Below are 25,211 nucleotides of genomic sequence, written 5' to 3' on the forward strand. Positions count from 1 at the left end.
ACTGTTGAGAAGGATGCTTTGAATTCTAAATTGAAGACTTGTGCACAAAAATTAAAACTTAATTGATGTTGACTGTAGCTAGGGTTTCTTTTCACATCCTCAACAACAACAAAGATCAATCTGGGACATGGTGACAGATTTACCAAAGATACACAGATATTTGCAGAGAAGACTGGAAAAACAGTGACTCTAGTCAAATTCATCAAGTAACTTGATCCCATTAGTTTTTTTTTTTTTAAGTTCAGACAGTGTCTTATTGAGTAAAGTTTCCCTTGTAGTTATAACTGGTATTTCCTATTTTCATAATAGATGCCCAAGAAATATTACTTCCTGTAGAACCTTCACAGTCAGATCTAAGCATATTTTGGGTCATGTCAGTGTTTGAGAATACTGAACTTTATCTTGACTTATATTTAAACAGCTTTCTGGATGTTTTGTTCTACAAAGAGAAATAAAACAGTAATCATTTTTAAACTGTTTTTAAGATCAGCAGTACCGTGGTTCTCTATAAGCACCAAATAATTTCCCCAATGCTGAGCCAAAGAACCACTGTTTCCTACTGTTAAGCACTTTTCCCTACTACAGTGGCAAAAAAATGAAAACATAAAGTAAATAATATTTGTACATAAAGTATAAGTTACAAGAAAACCTCAAGGTGTTCTTGTTCTTTTAATAACGCTGTTATTAAAGCCTTGATATATTCAAATTTTTTTCTCTTTGCAGAAGATCTTTGAAAATACATGACATAATGTTCAGCTTATTTCATTTGATGGTGGATTAATTGTTACAAGTGGATCTACATTTGTTTGGTTATTGTTTCAGTCCTTTATTGTCAAAGTGCAGTAAGGTGATCTGGTTGCCACTCTAGTAACACAACCTAAACACATTTTAAATTTTTGTTTCTCATCAGGTTACGGTACTTTAATATTCTAATCATCTTGCCTTAATTTGTGAGCAGACTGTTAAATTAAGTTGGGACTGACGTTAGTTTGCAAATCAGAATCTGAAAGTTTCTTGGGAGTCTAAAAATCTACAAAACATTTGCAGTAACACCAAAGCTAGCAGTGTCACTTCATATCATCTTACACTGTGTATATTCTCATTTAGGCCCACGTGACTTTTCTCCAGTTGGTGTGACGTGCGTGAATTGGGTTGTTGCTGCTGTGCCTTCCGCTGGAGGTCTTAAATGTGTTTTATGTCTAAACGGTTCAAATTTATTTTCAGTGTGAAACTTTATGCTGTGTTAGTGCAAGAGGCTCCATGTTTTGAGTATACCTCAACCCACCACTCAGTGACCCTGCCCAAAACTAGTCTTTTTTTTTCTTTTTTTTTTACCAACAATCCATTAAATACTAATTCATCAAAAGGACTTGGGTAATGCTACTTAGGAGCCAAAGAAAAATACTGAAATAACTTAATATTTGATGTATCCAGTTTTGTTGACCTTCAGTGAAATATTGTACAAAAACATTCAAAGTAAAAAGGTTTTACTCTATTCAATGGTTCAGTTCTTTGACAGAATTTGGATATTTAATTAACAAGTTCTGCATTATTAGTGGAGCAAATTCACCATTAATTCATGTGTGCTACAATGGTAATGTGCTTTTAAACCTGATGCATGTGGTACTAATGCTGTTTGCTCCTCAGCTTACACCCAGCCACCTTTGTTTTAATCTTAAAGACAACCAAATAAACAGTCTACTCCAGTTTTAGCCTATACTTACAAAAATAAACTCCAGCTTTGTGGTATTCCGTGTTTTTAAACTTTCCTTGTTGCACTTTGTTCTTTTCAGTTTTTCTAACCTGCATTTCCCTGCTCTCCAAGTGGTCTGATATCGCTTTAAGTAACCGCAGAGCGTTTTTAAATGTATCATATGTAATTTTGCATTTGCATAATTTGATCTTAAGCTACTGTTAGTTTTGTACTGTAAAAAAAGTTATTCCAAATAAAATATTTGAGCAGTTTGTCTTTCCTATGAGTAAACATCGTTCAATTAATGAGCTTCACACGTTCATGTTTTTGTGAAGATTTCTCCATTTATTTGTCAGGTTTACAGCATTTTCAATTTCTGCTTTACACGGGCTTCGGAGGAGCTCTTGGTGCACCAGCCTGTAAAAGAGAAACATTCTTAGATTAAACAGGTGTAACCACGGATGGAACTTTGCCCAAGTTATACTTTTGTGTTCCTGTTATTAGTAATGAGATTATCTACCTAATTAAGGTGCTATACAAAAATAATTCTAAACACTTAATGGAGCTACACAACAGGAGGTAAGAACTGTGTTTAAATAGTACTTACAGCAGGCCTAAACCTGGGTGGTGGGGTGCGGTCTTTCCTGGCCTCACAGGAGCGGTTCCTCACCACCTTGCTGTGGATGGCACAGCTGACACAGTAGTGCAGCTTCACATAGAGCTTGGGCAGAATATATGCTGCAGAGTGGACAAAGGTACAGATGAGTCAAATCATCGGGATGAAAAGGGGGTTTTATGAAATTAAGTACAATACAATACACTCACAGTCGAAGACGCTGGCCTCTGAGATGTCTCTCACGGCTGCCGCCTCCACGATATTCCTGATCACAAACTTCTTGATGGCCTTGTCCTTGGGGACACAACGGGCACAGTTGGTGCAGCGAATGGGCTGCACATGCCCACGGCCCTTCTTAGCACGACCGTTGTTCCTCCTCTTCTTGGTCTGCCAAAATACATTAAGGGTTACCAATGACAAAGTAAACCTGAGTAAAATGTTAAAACAGAACTACATTAGGCAGTCTCAAAAATTCAGCTGTGTTAAGGTGGAAACAATTAACAATCACAAGAATATATCTGCTTTCCCCTTGAAATCCCACATCAGCACTGGTTTCAAAACCTTTTCACCACCACCCAGCCACACCAGTTATTAACACTGGCCACAAAGCAGTCGCTTCAAACTGACGGTCTAGTTTACTATAATGTCTCAACGTTAGTGGGAATCAGAATACTTTATTGATCCCTGGAGGAAATTATTTTTTTGTTACAGTGCTCCATTATAAACCAAGGGAATTATAAACCATCAGTTTAAGGGAACCCCTTAAACTGATGCACGTGCAATCTAGTTCCACATACACGTATGAACTAATGCCATCAATCACGAGACATTTAATCATTATTGAGTTTTGTACAATCATCTATCACTCTTACACGGTATGACTGACTCAAGTCACGGTTGGGGCTTACTGAAAAATACATTTTTAACCATGAACTGTTATATTTTATCGGTTGCTTTGTCAATCGCTGTGATGTGGCTTTTCTTTTTAGCCGCATCTCTTAGCTATGTTACAGCCCAAACCTGCACCGTCGTTATCCTTTGCTAGCACACGGAACACATGCACAAAATGGCTAGCGTGCTAACGGCTAGCATTAGGCCCAAACTCATTTTTAATCGTCCAGGATGAGAGTTAATATCAATTCTCAGTTTTGTGACTTACACGTGGGATTAAAATACCCAAAGAAATGTAATTATGTGCCACTAGTCGACTAAAACATAGGTTTATTCTGTTTTCACGATTCGGCCATCAGTGAAACACACTCACCATGTTGCACGGGAAGCTGGAAAGAGGACCGGAAGAGGTTGCACCGTGAGAAGTAGTGCGGATGCTCCGCCCTCTAAATGTTACGAACAAAACGACGAAGTCCATTGATGTCTTGCTTTACTTTTCAATATTTGCAAAAGAAATGTGGCTATTGTGCACTAGGCTGAAACAAAAGCAAAAATATTGATTTTTTTATGGGAAATAACAAAAACAACAACATTAAATTCGCGGAGGGATATCAAAACGCGCTTAAAACTCCACGCGTCTCCCGAGTGAGCGGAGTTAACAGTTAAGGCAATGCTGGAACGGCAAAGGCGGTGTCATCGGCCTAACCGGTTATTAAAACAAGCTCACCTGCGACTAAAGCCCGTTAAAAACTGGATTTGTCTAGCTAAACAACAGGTTCTAATTGTTATTGAAATGAGAGTCAAATAAATTAATCACATTATCTCTCTATATATATACATATGTATGAATATATAAAACTTGGGGTTCACAGCAAAATGGCCTTTAAGTTCACTATATAAATATCAGTATGGATAATAACACCAGTACCTGAAGATATTTTCTTAATCTGACAGCAGAATTGTATTAAATTACTATATTACATCATCATTATTATTATATTGTATTGTATTATTATACTGGCACACTCTTTCTTTTCCAGGAAACAGTGTTTAACTAGACCAAAATTGGCTGTGTAGTTGCAATAAAGCTACAAGACATTATGAGTCACTGTGCTTAAAGGACAGTGTAGTGCTCAAAAGAAAAGCAGGTGAAATGCTGATAATACCACATTAGAATAATTTTTCATGACTGTATTCTGATTAAGGTCCACATGACTCTTTTTACAACTTGATCTTGGGGTTTCATGCGAGTTATCTTCAAAAAGGAAAAATGGTCCAATTTATTTATGGACTTATTAGGTGATGATCAGTACCGCAGAGAATATCTCTTAGTGGCACACCACAATTTGGCTTTTAATTAATGTGTCTTTAAACATAAGCCTATTCAGTGGACATCTTTCAAAGCTTCCTGTCCTTTCTCTGTACACGAATGAGCAGGTCCTTACAAAAGAGAGTCTTTAAAATATTTTCAAACAAAAGGCCCAAATAAAAAAAGGTGGTTTAAACTCGCTGTTGTTACATGAGGATGTGAAGCAGGTGCTTCTAAACAGTCCCTTTATGCTTCTTCTGGTGAAATAACTTTTAACAAATGAGGGTTTTTTTTGTAATAAATAAACATCTAAAAGTCTGCTGTTCCATTGGTTTACAGCTTACCAGTTGCCCAAATTAGTATTGCTATAAAGTAAATGTGATCTTTCTTTTCAGTGACTGAACTGTAGGAAATTTATCAGGATTATGACAGCCAACTCCCTGGATGATGATATGATGTGTGTCTGGACACATCCCACTAGATACTAATATTTGACCTGTGAGTCTTTGCTGTTGAACTTCAAAATTAAAATACCTTTCTTATTAATCCTACCCACACACTCCACTTTTCTATGTCACTGTATTTGCTGTTCTCTGCTCTCTCAATTGCTCCCAAGATGATTTCCACCTGTCAGATCAATGCAGGACAGTGCTTCTGTATGTATGTTTGAAGCTGGCATGCTGCATGGACTAAATATACATTTGATTTGAGATCTGAATACAGTGTGAGCCTAACCTCCTAGAAAGAGCCTGTTCAGATACAAGCACTGTCAGTTTCAGGTTCTTCACCTGCAATTTTCTGTTTGTCCTGAGAGGACACTTAGCACATAACAGCCTTTAAAGTCTTGGCATACTACCAATGGACAAGGACCTACTCTAAATCCATCTCATCTCAATTCAACACAAACATAAAGAACAAGTTCAATTAAAAAAACATTTATTTAAATAGTTCAGTGATTTGTCCTTATTTCTTCTTGATCTTCTTATCCTTGGCCTTCTTTTTGCTAGCCTTCTGGGCACTGGCCTTTTTGTAGAGGTAAAGTCCCACCAAGCCCAGCAGAGTGGGCACCAGGGCCAAACACACCAGGGGGAACACATCGTTGACCATCCTCTGCCACTGCGTCTGCTGCGAGAGTGAAATCACCTCCACCTCGAACTCTAGAGCAGCATTACCTAGGACAGATCCATATCACAGTCACTATTCTGCAAAAAGCTCTTAAAGGTTATATCTATTGTTTATGATTATATGTTACATGAGTCAGAAAATAAAGGGGAAAAACATATAAAAGTTAACTGGAGAAACAAAAACAATGTAATGAAATGCTTCCACGCAACGCAGTGCCTCTCTGCATATATTTTCAGAAATTAACTCGGAAGAATCAAATCAGGACACATCAGAAGATATCGTTTCCCCCATGTAGCAGAAAGGCTTAGACAGGGGGGTGCAGCTCATCCTGAGGGCATGATCAGACTCTCTCAGGCAAGGCAAGTTTATTTGTATAGCACAATTCAACAACAAGGTGATTCAAAGTGCTTTACAGAGACATTAAAAAACAAAAACAAATAAAAAGCATGATTTAAAATAGATTTTTTTTTTTAAAAACAGTCAGTAAAATCAGAACAGTAGATAAAATCAGTAGTTAAAATGTAAGTTTTGAAATTTAAGCTTAAACGTGTGGATTTGGTGTTTTATTCAAATGCAGCTGAGAATAGGTGAGTCTTCAACCTGGATTTAAATAAACTGAGTGTTTCAGCTGATCTGAGGCTTTCTGGGAGTTTGTTCCAGATATAAGGAGCATAAAAGCTGAATGCAGCTTCTCCGTGTCTGGTTCTGACTCTGGGAACTGATAAAAAACCGGATCCAGATGACCTGAGGGATCTGGAAGGTTCATACTGGGTCAGGAGGTCACTGATGTATTTTGGTCCTAAACCATTCAGAGCTTTATAGACCAGCATCAGAACTTTAAAGTCTATCCTCTGACGGACAGGCAGCCAGTGTAAGGACCTCAGAGCTGGACTGATGTGGTCCACTTTTTTGGTCTTAGTGAGGACTCGAGCAGCAGAGTTCTAAATGAGCTGTAGTTGTCTGACTGATTTTTTAGGTAGACCTGTAAAGATGCTGTTACAGTAATCAAGCCTACTAAAGATGAATGCATGGACTAGTTTTTCCAGGTCCTGTTGAGACATCAGATCTTTTATCCTTGATATATTCTTGAGGTGATAGTAAGCTGAAAGAAAAGCCACGAGTGATCGCCTTTATCTTATGGTAAAACACTTCTACTGATGATGAAGGCCTTCAGTTACTAAACCTCACTGAAACAGACCACTGATGGTCAGTTCATGAGTGACCTTAGAACTGAAGAAGCTTCTCGGATGAGAGATGAAACGTCTTCAAGTAACTTAAAGAAGTCCAGATGCTTTTCTTTGCAAGCTCCTTTGAGTTATGGCATTCACAAATTTAGCTGCCCAACAGTGTGACGACTATACCCCATCAGCCTATTATGGCTGATGGGTAATAAAAGTACATCTTAGAAACCTGGTATTCAGATGTGTGGTGGAACAGCAGCTTACTAAGATGCCTCCTATACTTTTTTTCCTTTAATTTGTCAAGTGTTTATCTACATATATTTTACTGGACAAATGATCTCTTTTTATGGTGTTTTGATGATGGTGCCAGAGAGTGTGGGCACGTCGCTGCAGAAATGTGATTCCTGTAAATCATTAATTCTTTAACCAAACTTTGTATGACCTGTCATCTTGTCGTCATAACTATGTATAAACTTTTAAATACGGGTCGGTATATATTTAATGTTTAAATACTGTATTTTGTATTTATATTTCTGTCAGAAGTTTTTGCATCACGTGAGGGAGTATTGTCTTAATTTTGTTATGCTTGCATAATTATAATAAAGACTCTTGAATCTCCGTCATGGAAACAGTTGCTTTTGCTGTTTTTGTCGTTCATCTGTCATCCACTCAGCATTTTTTTTAACAGATCACCTAAAGCTGTAGTCCTGGAACAGACTTCGCTGGATTTGACACCCATAGGGTTTTCCAAATTTGCCTTTATATTATATATACATATGGAAATATGATATTGATTTTATATTTGTCACGCTGCCATGTGCTGTAGGATATTTCTAGTCTAGTACCTGGAATTGTTGGAGGGTAACCTTTCTTTCCATATGCGAGGTGAGAGGGAATAGTGGCTTTGATTTTCTGCCTGAATGAGAGAACAGAAACATACAGGAAGCATTCCTCAGATTCACTTCAAAACTATCCACTTTGGTATTTCTGATTTGTGACGGCATGCATCGTGAATTAACTGGTTTGCTATTCACTTACCCTTCACAGATGCCAATCAAGCTTTGCTCCAGACCTGATATGAAATTTGTACAGAGACATTCGATCAGTATAAAAAGCACGCCCACCACTAATTATGTAATATAAGCTAATCAGTCTGACAGAGCTGCTCTTAAGGATTGTCATTCGATAACTTACCAGCGATGACTGTCCTCTTCCCCAGCTCGACAACAACAGGATCCCGGGATAGAGATGTGTCAATCACCTTTCCATCCATCAGTTTACCCTGAAAACATTCAACAGGAAGAGTGAGGTGGTGCCGAGAATTTTTAAAAAATGCTGAGAGATTTCAGTGGGTGCATATTTTACAGAGGCAGGTTTGAGCTTAAAGAAGCGTGAAACACTGTCTTTTTAACCACAAAACACATTTATTGCTTTAAAGATAAATACAAGAAGTCATTAAATATATATATATATATATATATATATATATATATATATATATATATATATATATATATATATATATATATATATATATATATATATATATACATACGAACGAACATCCAAGAATACATTGGGAAGATGGCCCCAACTGACCGAGTGCTCAGTGAATACCTCAGGCAGCAGAAACCCAAGAAAGAGGAGGGAGACGAGGAACCATCATGGAAGGACAGGCCCCTGCACGGTATGTACCACCGGCAGATAGAGGAGGTGGCTGATATCCAGAAATCCTACCAGTGGCTGGACAAAGCTGGACTGAAAGACAGCACAGAGGCACTAATCATGGCAGCACAAGAACAAGCTCTGAGTACAAGATCCATAGAGGCTGGGGTCTATCACACCAGGCAAGACCCCAGGTGCAGGCTGTGTAAAGATGCCCCAGAGACAATCCAGCACATAACAGCAGGGTGCAAGATGCTAGCAGGCAAGGCATACATGGAACGCCATAACCAAGTGGCCGGCATAGTGTACAGGAACATCTGTGCCGAGTATAACCTGGAAGTCCCGAGGTCAAAATGGGAGATGCCCCCAAGGGTGGTGGAGAATGACCGAGCTAAGATCCTGTGGGACTTCCAGATACAGACGGACAAAATGGTGGTGGCTAACCAACCGGACATAGTGGTGGTAGACAAACAGAAGAAGACGGCCGTAGTGATCGATGTAGCGATTCCGAATGACAGCAATATCAGGAAGAAGGAACACGAGAAGCTGGAGAAATACCAAGGGCTCAGAGAAGAGCTCGAGAGGATGTGGAGGGTGAAGGTAATGGTGGTCCCCGTGGTAATCGGAGCACTAGGTGCGGTGACTCCCAAGCTAGGCGAGTGGCTCCAGCAGATCCCGGGAATAACATCGGAGATCTCTGTCCAGAAGAGCGCAGTCCTGGGAACAGCTAAGATACTGCGCAGGACCCTCAAGCTCCCAGGCCTCTGGTAGAGGACCCGAGCTTGAAGGATAAACCGCCCGCAGGGGCGTGCTGGGTGTTTTATATATAATATATAATATATATATATATATATATAATATATATATATATATATATATATATATATATATATATATATATATATATATATATATATATATATATATATATATATATATGTGTGTGTGTGTGTGTGTGTGTGTGTGTGTGTGTGTGAGAGAGAGTTATTGATGCAATAAGAAGACAGACTCACTTGGTGAGTTTCTCAGATGTGGATTAAGTCTATGCCAACCCTGAAAAGATTAGTAATTAACTTCTCTATTGCAAAAAGTTCTTCGTCTAGGACTCGTCTTAATCCATGTCTAGGAAAATAAGCCACAGTGCTTACACCTTAAAGGAAGGTCCTGACAGTTTTGTAATTCACTGTCTTGCTAAGAGTTAGATGAAAAGACTGATTGCCAGGCATGTCTGTGGTTGGATTACCTTGGCACTAAGACGGGAACCAGGAGGGAGCTAACGGAACAAAATCTGCCTTCCAGCTTTCTACACATCCACAACACATCACTTACAGATGTTAGAAACAAATTTTGTTACTTGTGACAAAACAAACTAGCTCTTATTTCTGTTTTCAGCTAAGCAAAGCTACTGTAGCTCCAGTTGGTTATCTAATAAATATATAAAGCTTTTATGCAACTTTCTGCAAAAAAAAAATTCACCATATATCAGTTTTTATAATATAAATGTTGGTAAACGACCCTGCGACAGACTGGCGACCTGTCCAGGGTGTACCCCGCCTTTCGCCCTATGACAGCTGGGATAGGCTCCAGCGCCCCCCGCGACCCTGAAAAGGATAAGCGGAAGCGAATGGATGGATGGATGGATGTTGGTAAACGAATGACCAAATATGAGTCAGATATGAGCAAAATATTTCCCTGCAGCAGATTCTTTGAACACACTTTCATTTAAGCAATCCTGTGCCATCTGTGTCACTTGAGTCCACAAAGAGCTAAATCATGAAGCGTTAATTAACAATTAAAAAGCACTCAGAGTCTAATTGAACCCTTAATGAATGTCTTTTTAACACCAGGTGAACTAGAGAGGTGCAAAAACAAAATGTAAGTTTAAAGATTCATAATAAATAAACATGTTTTTCATTTGCCTAAACTGAGTAACCAGGGTGTAACAGCGTAGCAAATGTTTTATTCTCTATTCAAACTGTCTAATTTCTTGTTGTATACAGTTTTATTTTTATGGGTATAACAGTGATGCTTACAGTTTTCTAGTTTTTTGTCTTTTTCGACGTTTGTTGTGAGTTGTTGCCACCTTTGAAGCACAAGATTTTTTTTTGTATTTGTATTTTTTATTATCTGTTCATCCATTTCTTCCACTTATCTAATTCAAGATGGCAGGGAGGGCTGAACGCACCTTGGATACGTTGGCAGTCTATCACAGAGCTAATACAGAGAGACAGATGACCATTCACATTCACACCGAGGGGCCAGTTTAAAGTCACCACTTGACCAACTGCTGCCGTAAGATGGACCCGTGTTGGAGGAGCAGAGGACAGTGATCTCAGAGATAGAAGTAATGGGATTTTGATAAACTGACACAAAGTCAAGACCATGTAAGGTTTGTTGCAGCCATGTGTCCCACTGCGGATATTATGCATCAGCACTGGTAGCACTAATTAACACGTTTGCCTGTGGACTGTGGGAAGTTTGAGTACACAGAGAGAAAATGCAAATGCCACACACACTGGATGTGAACCCAGAATTCCCTGTGAGGCATCAGCAAACTAACTAATTTTTATATTAATTATTACTCCAGGTGAAAAAAAGAATTGCAGCAGTTAAATTTGGACTTCTGGGTTGTAATGGCAAAATTATGTACTTTAAAAAGCCAATTTTACATAGTTTTTAGCCACTTGAAATCTATATAATTAATCAGTAAGTTTCTATATTCAGGTTGAGTGGCAAAACTACGAGCTGTGGTCTTGGTACTGCTACTGCTGACGTGTTGCACCGCCCCATCGTTACACAGTAAAATCAGAGTGGATCTCCACATAAAACCACATTTAAAGCACACAGTGAAGCACTGGCTGACGATCAGAGCCGTTCAGTCGCGGCAAAGCCTTTGTTTTATTTACGTGTGTACGAAAATGCACAAACACAGCGCAGGTCCACATGGTTCACGCACACGGTGCCACATAGACAAGAACCGCGCACGCACTCAGCTTCTCTCCTCGCAAATCTCAGTGAAGCGATACACATCAGCAGCCGTGGACTCACCGTGTAGTGGATCTGCAGCGTGTCTCCCATTCTGGAAAGCATGGAGCAAGTTTCGGGTTTCACCTTTGGTCAGAAGAGTTAGCTGTTAATACTCATGCATCTTTGTGGCTGCAGTTGTGTTAGAGCTGCTGCTATTGCATTGTAATACTCACCAAGGTCTCCACCTGCAGCTCCTCGGGGGCGTCATCGTGGTCTACCTGCGCGAGTCCACAGGTGAAGACTGCGAGAAGGAGCAGAAAGACGCCCGTCCTCATTGTGAACTTCTGGGAAAGAGATGCCATCCGACAACAACAACTTCCGTGTAGGAGTCTTCTCCACTCATCAGCAGAGCGAAAGAGAGTGAGAGAGCCGTGCCCGTCGACCTCTGCGTCCAAAGTGGCTCAGCGCCAGGTAATGCTGATGTGTTGTAACACTGTAGCGATAAGCCCTAATAGCTGCTGGACGCCGTCCCAACACCTGGGTCCTCCAAAAGAGCCCGCCTCAAACATTCCGCATGCATCCCATCAGGCTGCCGTGGGTGTCAAGCGGAAACTCTGCAGAGGCGCTGGGGGGCGGTGCTGCGCAGCTTCTGCAGGCTCTCCTCCTTCACTGTGTGGCTGCTCCATGCTGGAGAAAGTCGGCGTGCTGAGGAGCAAACACCCCTCCGCTACAGACGCCACGTCTCCCTATGCCCTCCGGTTTAGACTGCAGGAAACGTAAAGGTGATGGGTAGTACCCAGCTTTAGTCCGGAAGTGATGTAAAATAATGTATCGTATTAGAAATATTCTAGAAAGTCTTTGTTTTGTTGTTTTTCTGAAGAACAGCATTATATTTGATTTCTCAACCAATGGTCAACTGATCATCAGTTTTCTTTTTTTCTAAGATGCCCCGCTCTTAAAGGTACAGTAAGTAATTTTTAGGTTATTTAATAGAAAAGCAATCAATGTTGTAGTCATAAACACACACTGATGTGTGTAATTACGTCTTCCAGCAAATTGAAATTACACATGGGAGCGGGAACTAGGTTGTGAAAGCCGCCATGTTGCTTTGCCATCTTGAATACAAGATGGACATCCATGTTCTGCTTAATGTTTTATATATGTGGCTAAAGACCGGCCATGTACTAGTTCATTCTGTTCATCTGGACGTAGCGTTTTTAGTGGGAGAAGAAGTGTTAGGTCATTCATCCAAGTGACTCCTTCAGTATCAGCTGACTGCACATTTCCCCAACCTTATAAACAATACATTTACATATTGAATGAAACTAGCAACACTAACGAACAATGGGCTGTGAAGTCAGTTTCTTGATCAATAATATCCATATTGTCATGACCATTGCATTGATCAGTGATCACTGACAAATGGCTATGAGTACCGTTCAAAAAGTTGGGGAATGTCTGCAATCACAACACTGTAAGATGGTGAAATATGTACCCTCAGGCCCCCTCGATTCAGAAATGGTCTTTCCCTTTTCACGTGGCCTCCTTGACTCCCCACTCAAACCAGCATTCCTCCCTGTCCAGGATGTGTACATCCTCATCATTGAGTGTCTACTGGCCTGTAGGTGTAAATAGACTGCGGAGTTTTGGCCTGACGAGTTAGCTCTTGTGTGTTGTGCCATCCGCTTAGCCAGAGGTTGTTTGGTTTCCCCCATGTATAAATCACGGCAACCCTCGTGGCACTTAACAGCTTACGCTATATTACTCTGTTTGTCCTGGGGGACCCGATCCTTGGGGTGGACCAGTTTTTGGCACAGCTTGTTTTGGGGTTTGAAAACCACAGAGATGCTGTGTTTAGAAAAAATGCGTCTCCACTGTTTCAATACTCCTGACACATTAGCGAAAACCCTGCCAGCAGCCTCATCCAGATGAACAGAGTCACCTTTGTAATTTAAAGATCATAAATTGATCTTTCAAGCTACATATAACCATTTAACATTTGTACATGTGTTTTTTCATAATCTCTTTTTTATTGTGTCTCCCCTCCCTCATCTCCACCACCTCTCCTCCTCAAGCCTCATTTCCTGAAAATATGTACGAACATGCTTGTCAGCAGCAGACATGTGACCCCACCCTCTAAGGACAGCTGACAGCGAGCCGACCAAACAACAGCAATAGTTGCATATAAGATAAAATTATGCCAACTAATGTTAGACTCAAGTGTCCTAAGAATCACACTTTCCTTCCGATAAACAGTTTCATTACATTCTCACATTGTATGAGAGTTTATTTGGTGTTTCAGAGTCCAACAATGTTATCTCCACTTCAAAGTAAGTTTCACTAACGCTATCTAACAGCAGCTAACAGCAGCTAACAGCAGTTACAGCAGCTAACAGCAGCTAACAGCAACACTTTCTGATTAAAAAAAAAGTGTTAAAATAATATCCTTAAGAATTCACCTCTGTATCACTGTCATCAGACAGAAATGAGCTTTACTGACTCATCAATCATGTTAAACTTCTTTCATAAAGTTTTACAGCCTCCTCCAGCGTAAATAGACGTGGACGCTTTTCACCCAGCGTATTGACAGCTGAGGTAAACAGGCTGGCAATATACAGTCACTAGAATTATTTGTAGTACAGCACCTAGTGTAGCTACCATCATGCACTTGAAGTGGGAGGGGCAAGAAAACCAAAATTATTTGACTGCAGTCTACTGACATCCACTGGTGAGATTTTACACACTGTAACTTTAAAGGGGACAGAAAATCACGTGCAGTAAAATACAAATGAATGAATAGACAAATATCCAGAAATGCTGTACTGGGCTGTGAAACATAATGACATCTTTAACGTAAAGAAAATGTGAAATGGTATAAATTCAGGTACAACTGGTCAAAACATCCAACATTTTAATTATGTCAGTCTCTCTGTGCCACCCCATATAGTCACAGTCATGCATGCCAAATTGATTATTTGTATCGCAAATCTGTTGTGTTTCATTTCATTTGTATTTTTATGTCTTCCTTAAATGCTGCCAGTTCTCAAAGCAAATTTTAAAGAAATGGCCTTCAGTCTATACACATTTAACTCAGGTTCTCTGCAAGAACACTGTCCCAGATTGCAGTATTTGTGCCACATGCTCATGTGTTAGACAAAGGATAGTTTTTCGTGCAGAGGAGTTAATTATAGTATTTAGCTCTGGTGTTAACTAAAACAAACATATAGTCTTGCTTGCTATGTGATTCTTCCAACACCGCATGCCGGGATGAAGCACCATGTGGCTTAGTCATATCCAGAGACCAAAATCTAATTATTTGACTGAACTACAATGATGGTGATAATATTCTGATTTGCCATTATGCGTCGTGGTACAGTTCGTATCTACATGATAAATCAGGTTGATTTATGCTAAACTACTTCCTCTCGTTTATGCAGTCCAGAATGATCATTTGCCATGTTACTGTTACGCAACAAATGCTTTACTTTGTTCCCCATCTGTGCAGGGAAGTATTGCACAAGTGTTACTAAGTTCTGAAAAACAATTTCAACCATTTCCTGAAAACCAAGTAATTTTGCACATAACAGAAGTTTTATGTAACATTGTGTCGGGCACAGTGGCACTTGGATTTCTTTCATTTACAGTTGCACCCATGCTGAAGCTGATGGTGATTGACTCATTCAAAATAATTGAAGTAAATCTGTAGCTTTTAGTTGTCTCTGGGTGAACCTGCTGAGCTGGTTTAAGAAGTTGTTTTCTCAGCACTTGTTATTGTGACTGTTGTTTGAACCTGTCCTAAAAATGCTCTAGTTCCATTAAAACAATTGCATGTGCTACATTACATGTTTAATTTTTTGCTTGTGCATTAGTGTAATGCAACATATTATTCACAATTTCAGTGTTGTCATAAGCAAGAATACTTCTATGTGTTATGTAGTACCATCAGGGAGCAGTCTGATTGGTCACAAATTCTTTCTACAGTATGTCAATGACTTTCAGCATACAGCCTGTTGTAAAAAGTTGTCTTCATGAAAAAGAACCATGAGTTCTGCAAAAGACAGTCCCAACATCATGAACTCAGTCTGGTCTCAACAACACAACGGTGGAGGCCCATAAATATACTATAAACTTATTCATGCAAACTTTTTATTGAATTCTACTGATCATTGAACTCCAAAAGTCAGCAGAAAATGCCACATGTCTGCTTAATCAACCACACTGGCTGCCTGTACCACAACAAATGAACTATGAAATACTCATGATAACATTTAAAGCTCTTCATAGTCTCTGCCCTGCATATTTTACTGATCTCCTCCAGTCTTGCACTCCTCCCCCACTCCCTGTTGTCTCTAGGTGCTAGATTGTCCTCTTATGCTACAATAAAACGTTCTAACTCTACTGTTCAGGAACTGATTTGTTTTCATATTGTACTTTGCAAAATCAAGATAAACTAAAATAGTAAGAAGAGAACATCTACTTAACCCCAATCAAGATTGTTTTAATTGAGTTAAAAACAGGTTTGTTATTTCATTAAAGATTATACATCCATAGTTTATGTAATTGAATGCATTTATGCTTAATAGGATCTCCACAAACTAAACCACTTTAAAAGAGTATTCCCTGAACTGGGGCAATGGTGGGTTTTGTGGCATCTGGGAAATGTTTAGAAATTCCCATGTGTTACAGCACACTGTGATGTGGGTGTCTGAGAAACTGTGCAGCTGATAGGCCCTCGAGGCACTGGTGATAAAATGAAGAGCACAGGTGTAATTAATAACACTGACGAAGCGTCTTTTCTGTATATTTTACCTCAGTGAGGAACAACACTGAGACCCTAAAAATGTTAAACCTAAACTGACTGTGACTGCTGTTGGTGTTAGTGCAGTTTTCCTGCTCTGACATGTCAGAATTTTGCATTTAATCCTAATAAGGACCCCAACTTTTGGACTTTTTCATACATGGAGCAGCTGGTTGTTTTTCCATGGTGTGCAGTGTAAATTTATATGTCTCATTCATGTTTCAGACTATTTACATGACTTAAGATTTCAAAGATCCAAAAGATTGCCCATTGATTTAAAAGCACTGCATATCTATACAGTTGTTTTCCCATAAACTGGCTCATTTAAATGAGTGACCTCATTTAACCAACTCAACCAAGCATGAGGTAAGGTAGAATGCTATGTGTAATAAGTATTCTTATTTTATTTCACCCCCTGCAAAAGACTGGAGGCTCCAAGCAGCTCCTTAAGCAGCATGCTGTTACAGTGTGTGTGTGTGTGTGTGTGTGTGTGTGTGTGTGTGTGTGTGTGTGAGATAGAGAGAAGGGGAGTGTCAATGAGTGCTTGTCATGAAACATACTTGAAAATGAGGGTGAGAGACTGCAAAAACTCCCCCCACCGAGAGCCAGAGGTGGACAGAGAGACACACAGGAGACCCTGGCTGTCCACAGCCCACTGAATAATGCTCAAGACCCAAGGTTTTTATTGTTTCTAAAATATATCTTATTCACTTTTTCTTTCTGACCCTTGTACTGTTGTAAGAAGTGAATTTCCCCAGTGTGGCGTTAATAAAGTCTGTATCTATCTGTTTTCACTCCTCACTTCCTTTTTAAAAAAATCCTCTTTACTTCCTTTACCTCTTCCTCATTTAGCTGTTTGTATTAGTTTTGGTGTTAGTTTTAACCTTTTTAATTATTAAAGGCTGAACAGATAGTTAGTTTAGAATAGATAACCCATTAAAGAATTTACTGAATCGAGTTGAATCTCAGTCATAGGCATCTCAAAGCCTCATGATTAAGGTTCAGACAACCCATTTGCTAATGAGTAAAATAAAGGACAGCTTCCCTATACATTTTTAAATGTTTATTAGTGTTGAGTAGCTTGCTCAGCATCCTTTCACAGAGTTCCCGGTTTTTGTGTTTCAGTCTAGTTTCTATTTTTATTTCAGTTAACCAAAATACTAACTAAAATTCACGGTTCGCTCTTTTACGTGACGTTTTAGTTAACTATAATAATCTTACAGACAACCTGGTTTTGTTTTTAAAAGAAAAGAAAAACAGAGAAGAGTTTTTACAACCTTTTGGTCGTATTGTACTGTTGAAGTGACACCTGCTCTCGCGAGATCCCGCTTGCTGCTGAGTCGCTTCTCTCGGAAAGTGTCGTGAGACGTTGATAGTAGAGGACTGCTCGGCTAAGGTAAGTGAGGATACTGGCTCCACCATCAGCACGACAAAAATCCATGTAGTTCCCGGCAGGTGATGAAACTGTAGTGGAGCAGATGTCTGTCCGGTGGGGGATGTATTAAGCTCCGGGTAACAACGAGTGACGGCTCGCTAGCAGCCGGATGCCCGCTGAGGTGATGAGCGGACGGATGGATGAATGGGGCGGATCAACACGCTAGCTACGGTCACGTCTAATCGATTCCGCGATTGAAGCAAACTAGACTGATAAATAGAGTTATTATAGAAGCGATAATTCGGGGGGGAAGGCGCGACTTTGTGCAACTAAGCTTGGGTAACGACGAGAGATTTTACAGGAGCCCCGTGTAAGGGTTACCTAACGTAGCATTCCGGGCTAACCTGAGTCACTGGCAGCTGAATGAATTCTATCAGACCGGCACATCGCGGCCCTTCGCCCACCTAAGATCACCATTTAATGAAATATGCCGTGTTTGAACCTGCGGTAGCTGGATGAGGAGAGGAGCTGGTGTCAGAAACAGCAGCAGGGTGCCGATCGTGTTCAGCACCATGGACAGGGCTGCGGGAAGTCCTCGTTTACTTTTATTTTCTAGTCTTAAATTTCACCTTACTGAGCCTGTTTACTCGCTTTCTGAATAGCTGTCAGCATAGGACTGTTTAATTACTGCACTTACAACATATTAAAAACTAGGCATTGGGCAGCTCTTGTCCACATTAAAAATAAACATACAATCAACAGTGTTTGAGTACCTTTTATAGTTTCATTTGATTTGTTCGTCTTTGGCTTGTGTGACCTTACTTGAATACTTAGGTGGTGGAGTGTGCAGAGCATATTTTGCAGCCTTAGAAAAGAAATCCCACCTGTGTTGAGTATTTTTAGTTATTTTTGTCCCTTGAGTTGTCATTTGACTATTTCTACTTGCTGTGTCCACCCTGAAAGAAATATCCTTCCTCTTGCTGCTTTCCCTGAGGTTATCCCTCCTTTCCCCTTCGTGCTGTATAGATTTTACACCCACCTAGGGCACTTTTTTAAAAATCATTATTTGTGTCTGATATGACTCGGTGTAAAAGTAATCTAAAGGGAGAATTTTAGTCATTTGTCCCTGGTTATGACCAGATGGCTTTGTTATAGATGTGTTCAAGCCACGCTCTGTAATATAGGACATTTTTCATGTGCTTTAAGGGCTTGGCACCATTACAGGCTAACATTTGAAGGAGAAAAAGCATCAGAAAGGGTCTGAACAGATTGTGCTGAAGCCTGGAGTCATGGCATCTCCATCACCCGCTCTGTGATAATGACTGTGGGCGAGTAACACAGCTTTGCACCTGTCTTGCTGCGTGCATGTAGAAGTGAGATTTCTCTGGCTTGATTTTGTCATTTTAGTGTTTGAGAGGTGAGAGGAGGAGTGAGCCAGAGTATTTACTGGATTGTAATTTAACAGACTTGACAGTTTGGCTCGTTAATCATTCTGTCTCATTCCAGCATGTTAATAATTAAGACCAGCATGATTGCTTCTCAATGTCTGTTTCTTTTCAGCCCTCCTAAAAAAAAAAATCAATCCCCGCTGGACAACTGACACTTTGCAGAAAGGCCTCAAGCACTTAAACTGACGTTTAGGAACATCGTCTGAATCATGGGGAACATTTTTGGGAATTTGCTGAAGAGCCTCATAGGGAAGAAAGAGATGAGGATCTTGATGGTGGGGCTTGATGCTGCTGGAAAAACAACGATCCTCTATAAGCTCAAACTGGGGGAAATAGTCACCACAATCCCAACAATCGGTATGTGAAAGCAGCTTTCTACTCGCATCAGCCAACAGTGGATATGATGTTTTGCTTCACGCACTGTGTGACCTCTTATTTCAGGGTTCAACGTGGAGACAGTGGAATACAAGAACATCAGCTTCACTGTGTGGGACGTGGGTGGGCAGGACAAGATCCGTCCTCTCTGGAGACACTACTTTCAAAACACGCAGGGTGAGCGGAGCTAATCAGAGGGTCACAGCAACATAAATGCTTGCATTTCTCTTCTTCTAATGCAAATGGTTTATTTTGTTTCTTACTCTTGCCGCTGCAGGTCTAATCTTTGTGGTGGACAGTAATGACAGAGAGCGTGTGAACGAAGCGCGAGAGGAGCTGATGAGGATGCTGGCTGAGGACGAGCTGAGGGATGCCGTGCTCCTCGTGTTTGCTAATAAACAGGCAAGAGACTCTAGTGTTACGTATATTCATACACATAGCAGGCTCATAGCAGAGGGTGAGCCCCCAAATACCAGCTTCCTTATCTGTGTAATTTTAAAGCAGTTCTGGAAATTAGGTGGCATTAAATTATAGTGTGAGTTGTAATCATTACCAGGGTAGTAAAAAGGTAGTAAAACAGTCATTGTGACATGAACTAATGGGTAATCACAGATGTTACTAGTCACATTAGTGAGGTCAGTGATATTTAGGTGCAGACTTATAATTAACATCATGTGATATTCCACATCGAGAAAGGTTTTCACAGGAGTATTAGGGAGCAGTTACTTTCTAAGCTCTAATGTCTTAAGACTACTCTCTAATGAAGCAGGAATATTATAGAGCAGTTTAGAGATTAGTTACTCTGTAATAATACTATTATTATATGTTATAATACTATTGTTATGCTTTGTTAAAGAGCTCTAATATTCCTGTGTTTTCACAGGACTACTCTTAGACTCTACTACAGAAAAGTTACTCTCTAATACTCCTATGAAAGAAGAAGACTTAGAGAATAACTACCGTATTTTCACGACCATAAGGCGCACTTAAAAGTCTTAGATTTTCTTCAAAAAGTGCGGCGCGCCCTATAGCGCGGTGCGCCCTATGTGTTGTAAGGAGGACGTAGTAGAGAACACCATGAGAACGTTAAAGGGTGAAGTGTGGGCGTTGATCGTATATACCGGGACAATCGCACATACCTGTATAAAAGAACAGGTATGTGCATTATGCAGGACATCGTTGTTTTAACAACCCTGAAAATGGCAAAGAGACACGCTTACGAAGCACAGTTTAAACTGAAGGCCATCAGCTACGCGGAGGAACATGGAAATCGAGCAGCGGCGAGAGAATTTAAGATTAACGAATCGATGTTTCGCAAATGGAGGAAGCTGGAAAACAAGCTCCGGCAGGTCAAGAAAACGCAGCTGAGTTTCCGCGGACATAAGGCGAGGTGGCTCGAGTTGGAGGAAAGACTCGAGCGGTGGATCATCGAGCAAAGAGCGAGCGGGAGAAGCGTTTCGACGGTCACCATTCGGCTAAAAGCAGTTTCACTAGCTGAAGAGATGAACATTGAACATTTCCAAGGAGGTCCGTCTTGGTGCTTTCGTTTTATGAAACGGTGCCATTTTTCCATCCGGACCAGGACTACGGTAGCGCAGCAACTTCCAGCGGATTATAAGGAAAAGCTGGCCATCTTCCGCTCCTACTGCAGCAAACACATCGGCGACAAAAACATCCAGCCCAGCCACATCACAAACATGGACGAGGTCCCGCTCACTTTTGACATCCCGGTGAGTCACACTGTGGAGAAGAAGGGGACCAGCACGGTAGCGATACGCACAACGGGGTATGAAAAGTCTTCTTTTACTGTTGTGCTTGGCTGCCATGCTAATGGACAGAAACTGCCGCCTATGGTGATTTTTAAGCGAAAGACTTTGCCTAAAGAGAAGTTTCCAGCAGAAATCATCATTAAGGCAAATGAAAAGGGCTGGATGGATGAGGAAATGATGAAAGACTGGCTGAGGGAGGTGTATGTAAGGAGACCAGGTGGTTTTTTCCACGCATCACCATCGCTCTTAATCTGTGACTCTATGCGTGCCCATCTCACAGCCGATGTGAAAAAACTAATGAAACAAATGAACTGTGAGCTTGCTGTCATTCCGGGAGGCCTGACAAAGGAACTCCAACCGCTGGACATCGGTGTGAACCGCCCGTTCAAAGTAAGGCTGCGAGCGGCCTGGGAGCGATGGATGACCGGTGGAGACCACAGTTTCACTAAGAGTGGAAGGCAGCGCCGGGCGAGTTACGCCACAATTTGCCAATGGATTGTAGATGCTTGGGCTAACATGTCTGCTGGCACTGTTGTTCGAGCTTTCGCAAAAGCCGGCATCGTTTCCGAGGAGCCGCACGGCACGGAAAGTGACTCTGACGGTGAAGACAGTGAACCTGGCATGTTTGATGGAGATTTAGCGCAGCTGTTCAATTCAGACACAGAGGATGAGGACTTCGATGGGTTTGATTGATGATAAAAATGTGAGTACCAAACTTTGTTTTGCTCCTGCTTTATTTTTAAATACGCACACTTGTATGCTTGTGTGTTGTTGATGATGACGATTACCGGCAATAGAAATGTGAGTAAGGTACCGAATTCAGGTTTGCTCCCGCTTTATTTTTAAATACGCATACGGTACTTGTATGCGCCCTATGGTCCAGTGCGCCTTATGTGTGTGTTAAATACAGTAAGGGCACACATAACTGAGACTGCGCCTTTTAGCACAGTGCGCCTTATGGTCGTGAAAATACGGTACCCCTCATACTACTCTCTAAAGCTCCTGTGAAAACACTGGAGTATTGCAAAGTAGTAATAATAATACTCCAGTCAAAATAAAACATGCAGAAAATTCATCCACGCAGAGATGGAAAGCGCAATTTTCTCTCCTCACTGACCCGTCTGCTCTTTGACAGGACTTACCAAATGCCATGAACGCCGCAGAGATCACAGACAAGTTGGGCTTGCACTCTCTGCGTCATCGCAACTGGTACATCCAGGCCACCTGCGCCACCAGCGGCGATGGCCTCTACGAGGGCCTCGATTGGCTGGCCAATCAACTCAAGAACAAGAAGTAAGAAGAAAACTGGAAGAAAGCATCCAGCGACCACACCCATACCAACTTTTTATTTCTTTTTAGGGATGAGGGTGCGGGTTGAGCACCGAGGTTTTTGATTGATAAAAGATTCTGGGTCTTGGGTGGGGGCGGCGGGGTGTCAGATTTAGATTTTTGGTCTGGTCCTTCTGGTTTTCTGTGGTTATAAAAAAAACACATTCTCATGTTCGTATCTAACCAGTCACTCACAGACACACACACAGAGACACACACATATGCACACTAACAATAAGCAATCACAGCAGGCACTTGCTTTTCCTCCGTCCACCTCTCGTCCACCAATCGTCTTTAGGTATATAATGTACTGTATGTTAGTCTCTAGGTGCTGTGTCGAGTCACATGGGACTCCAGCAATGAGTCCAATCTGACTTTGTTGATGTATGTTTTCCCGTTGTCAGTGGTCCATGAAAGGAACTGTTCCACGTCCTGTTTTTTTTTCTTGTTTTTGTTGTTTTTTATGTCTTTTCCTACAGAGTTCCAGAGCCATGTTTGAGAACAGTCACATCTGGCAGATTCATGTCACAATGATTAATATGATTGCTTTGCTTTTCCTTTTGACTTGCGAGCGTGTACTTGAACTCCGCAGCCTAGACAGTATTATCCCAAGCAGCTCTCTGACGTCTTTTGATATCTGTGCCATGTTTCTACTCCCCGTGTGGCAACCCGAAGCGTCGAAGCCGCCGTTTTTAAATATTTTAAAACGCACAACACTCTTTCTCAGTTGCCTCACCTGCATGCATCCTGCCACCACTGTTGGGTACTTCTCCATCCAGAGAACCGCATAGATGTTATTTGTATGTTTTCCCCCCTCATCGTGTTCTCGCGCCGTTTACAGTAGGATGCGCAAAACTATCCGAAATCACCACTTTTAGTGCAGTTGGTGGCAACATTTGCTCAGAACAACAACAACAAAAAAAAGCCAACAAAAAAAGCGACTAGTCAGCTTTATGGTCTTTTTAGATGTGAAAACAGCATATAGCACATTAACTCAGCACAGATGGCCTGTGCTGCTTGTCTATACGAGTACTCGAACTGCGTCAGGTTGCTCTTGCTTGTGTGGATTTTTTTTTTTTTAATTTTTAAATTTTTTGTGTCTAATTTGCATACCGGGGGGGTGGGGATGGGGAGGGGGACGATGCTGTAACTGATAACTCCGTATTACTGAATGTGAATATTGTTGATGAATCTATAAGTGGCTGTAATGATGTTTATCTGACATGCCATCATTTCAGTGATGTATCTGCATAAGTCATGCAAAACGAAGCAGGGTAACCGGATTGGTATGTCGATGTTGTAGTTTGCAGAAATTCACAAACCACCAACTTTCCGAACAGCAGACGGGATTGCGGCGTCGCCACTGATACAAGCAGAATCCGCAGACTCCTGTCAATGAAACGATTCCTTTGTGCCACACATGGGTACTGCTGCCACTCATATACCAGTCACAGTGCAACACGCTGTGCATCCGCCCTACCAACTTATCAGCACATATCCAGCATCTGTTGTAACCATGAGTTAGATCCTTTGGTTTTTGTGGCCTTATATTCCGATTGATTTCCTCTCACAGAGTTTGGTTTCATACTTACCAGTAAAGAATGATTTATTCCTTATTGCCCTCTAACGGCAGGTTTCGCACCACAGCTCACTATGGTAAGGCAAAGATTTCGTCGTATAATGTGTTCTTTTTCTTTTGATTTTTGCCCGTATACTTGATTCATATTTGGTGGTAGATTTCTTCAGTTCTCTTTGGGGTTTAAATGAACTTTGATGTAGACTGTGTCTGTGAAACAATCAGTGCAGAGAAATAAAAGATTCTGATGATTCATTCTGTACCGTTATAGTTACACAAGTAGATTTAAAAAAAAATGTTGAAGACCATGTTTCAATGCTGAATGCATGGAGACATCTGTATGTGATGTAAGAAACCAAAATCCTGCTGTATTACGAATAAACCCATTTTCTGAATGATCTGTCTCATCAGCTGGGAGCGGGAACTAATAGGCTTCATTGCCACATACGTACAGCTTCTTCTTCTTGTTTTGGCTGCTTACACAGCACCATTTCACCCTGGCATTTTCCTTTGTCACACCAACTCTTCTGCACATCCATGAATCTTAGCTGTCTTTGTTTTTTTTTCTCTGGCAGCTTCATAGTCAACATGCTTTGTCCAGTACATTCCCCGTCTCTGACTTTGTTTCCAAGCTGCTCAACCTGACCTGTCCCTCTGATGTTCCAATCCTGTCCATTATGGTCACTCCTAGTAAAAATCTTATCATCTTCAACTCAGCTTTCAGTCCTTTTCTCAGTATCACCGTCTGTAAACCGTACATGGCAGCAGGTCTCACTACCACCTTGTAAACTACTTCCTCTCTTGCTGCTATTCCTCTGTCACAAATCACCCCTGACAGTCGTCTCCACCCTACTCCACCCTGCCTGCACTCTCTTCTCATTCTGCACTCACCTGTCTTGTGCACTGTCCATTATCTTGGATTGTTGACCACAGGTATTTCAACTCCTCCACTTCATTACACTTCACTGTTACACCTGCCTCTATGTCTACGTGACAAATGTCTTGCTGTGACAGGCTCCAACCAGGAGAGGACACTGTTCCACAATGATATCTGTTCGGTCAAAGAGGTCCCAAAGCATTAATCAAATCCATTA

At 40.9% G+C, this 25,211-nt stretch overlaps 3 protein-coding genes across 3 annotated transcripts; 1 reads left to right on the plus strand and 2 right to left on the minus strand.

The window, feature by feature from the left end:
* Positions 1-2,015: 2,015 nt before the first annotated feature.
* Positions 2,016-3,678, minus strand: LOC308402232 (small ribosomal subunit protein eS26; the record flags this gene model as incomplete). The annotated part of the gene is made up of 4 exons (XM_080890920.1): positions 2,016-2,110; positions 2,301-2,431; positions 2,519-2,759; positions 3,574-3,678. The coding sequence occupies 4 exons, from the start codon at positions 3,676-3,678 to the stop codon at positions 2,075-2,077; spliced, it is 513 nt and encodes a 170-aa protein (XP_080747046.1). The 3' UTR covers positions 2,016-2,074.
* A 1,750-nt stretch (positions 3,679-5,428) lies between these two features.
* Positions 5,429-12,173, minus strand: fkbp11 (FKBP prolyl isomerase 11). The gene is made up of 6 exons (XM_080890463.1): positions 11,681-12,173; positions 11,529-11,591; positions 8,010-8,097; positions 7,854-7,887; positions 7,661-7,731; positions 5,429-5,681 (listed from the first exon to the last, which is right to left on the minus strand). Exons 1-6 carry the CDS (start codon positions 11,807-11,809, stop codon positions 5,473-5,475), a joined length of 594 nt encoding a protein of 197 aa, XP_080746589.1. The 5' UTR covers positions 11,810-12,173; the 3' UTR covers positions 5,429-5,472.
* Positions 12,174-17,574: 5,401 nt separating this feature from the next.
* On the plus strand, positions 17,575-24,512 carry arf3b (ADP-ribosylation factor 3b). Its single transcript, XM_080890464.1, has 5 exons — positions 17,575-17,641; positions 19,181-19,425; positions 19,510-19,620; positions 19,721-19,845; positions 22,348-24,512. The coding sequence occupies exons 2-5, from the start codon at positions 19,278-19,280 to the stop codon at positions 22,507-22,509; spliced, it is 546 nt and encodes a 181-aa protein (XP_080746590.1). The 5' UTR covers positions 17,575-17,641; positions 19,181-19,277; the 3' UTR covers positions 22,510-24,512.
* The last annotated feature ends 699 nt before the right edge of the window (positions 24,513-25,211 follow it).

Source organism: Rhamphochromis sp. 'chilingali' (assembly GCF_963969265.1).
Source record: "Rhamphochromis sp. 'chilingali' genome assembly, chromosome: 9".
In the NCBI taxonomy this organism is placed as follows: Eukaryota; Metazoa; Chordata; class Actinopteri; order Cichliformes; family Cichlidae; genus Rhamphochromis; species Rhamphochromis sp. 'chilingali'.

Excerpts from the sequence above, each read along its gene's own strand:
- fkbp11 (XM_080890463.1), bottom strand. The coding sequence starts at position 11,809 with ATGGCATCTCTTTCCCAGAAGTTCACAATGAGGACGGGCGTCTTTCTG. Across the intron at positions 7,732-7,853 it reads TTGATTGGCATCTGTGAAGG|GCAGAAAATCAAAGCCACTA; the intron begins GTAAGTGAATAG and ends TCTCTCATTCAG. Across the intron at positions 5,682-7,660 it reads TTACCCTCCAACAATTCCAG|GTAATGCTGCTCTAGAGTTC; the intron begins GTACTAGACTAG and ends GATCTGTCCTAG.
- arf3b (XM_080890464.1), top strand. The coding sequence starts at position 19,278 with ATGGGGAACATTTTTGGGAATTTGCTGAAGAGCCTCATAGGGAAGAAA. Across the intron at positions 19,426-19,509 it reads CACCACAATCCCAACAATCG|GGTTCAACGTGGAGACAGTG; the intron begins GTATGTGAAAGC and ends CTCTTATTTCAG. Across the intron at positions 19,621-19,720 it reads CTACTTTCAAAACACGCAGG|GTCTAATCTTTGTGGTGGAC; the intron begins GTGAGCGGAGCT and ends TTGCCGCTGCAG.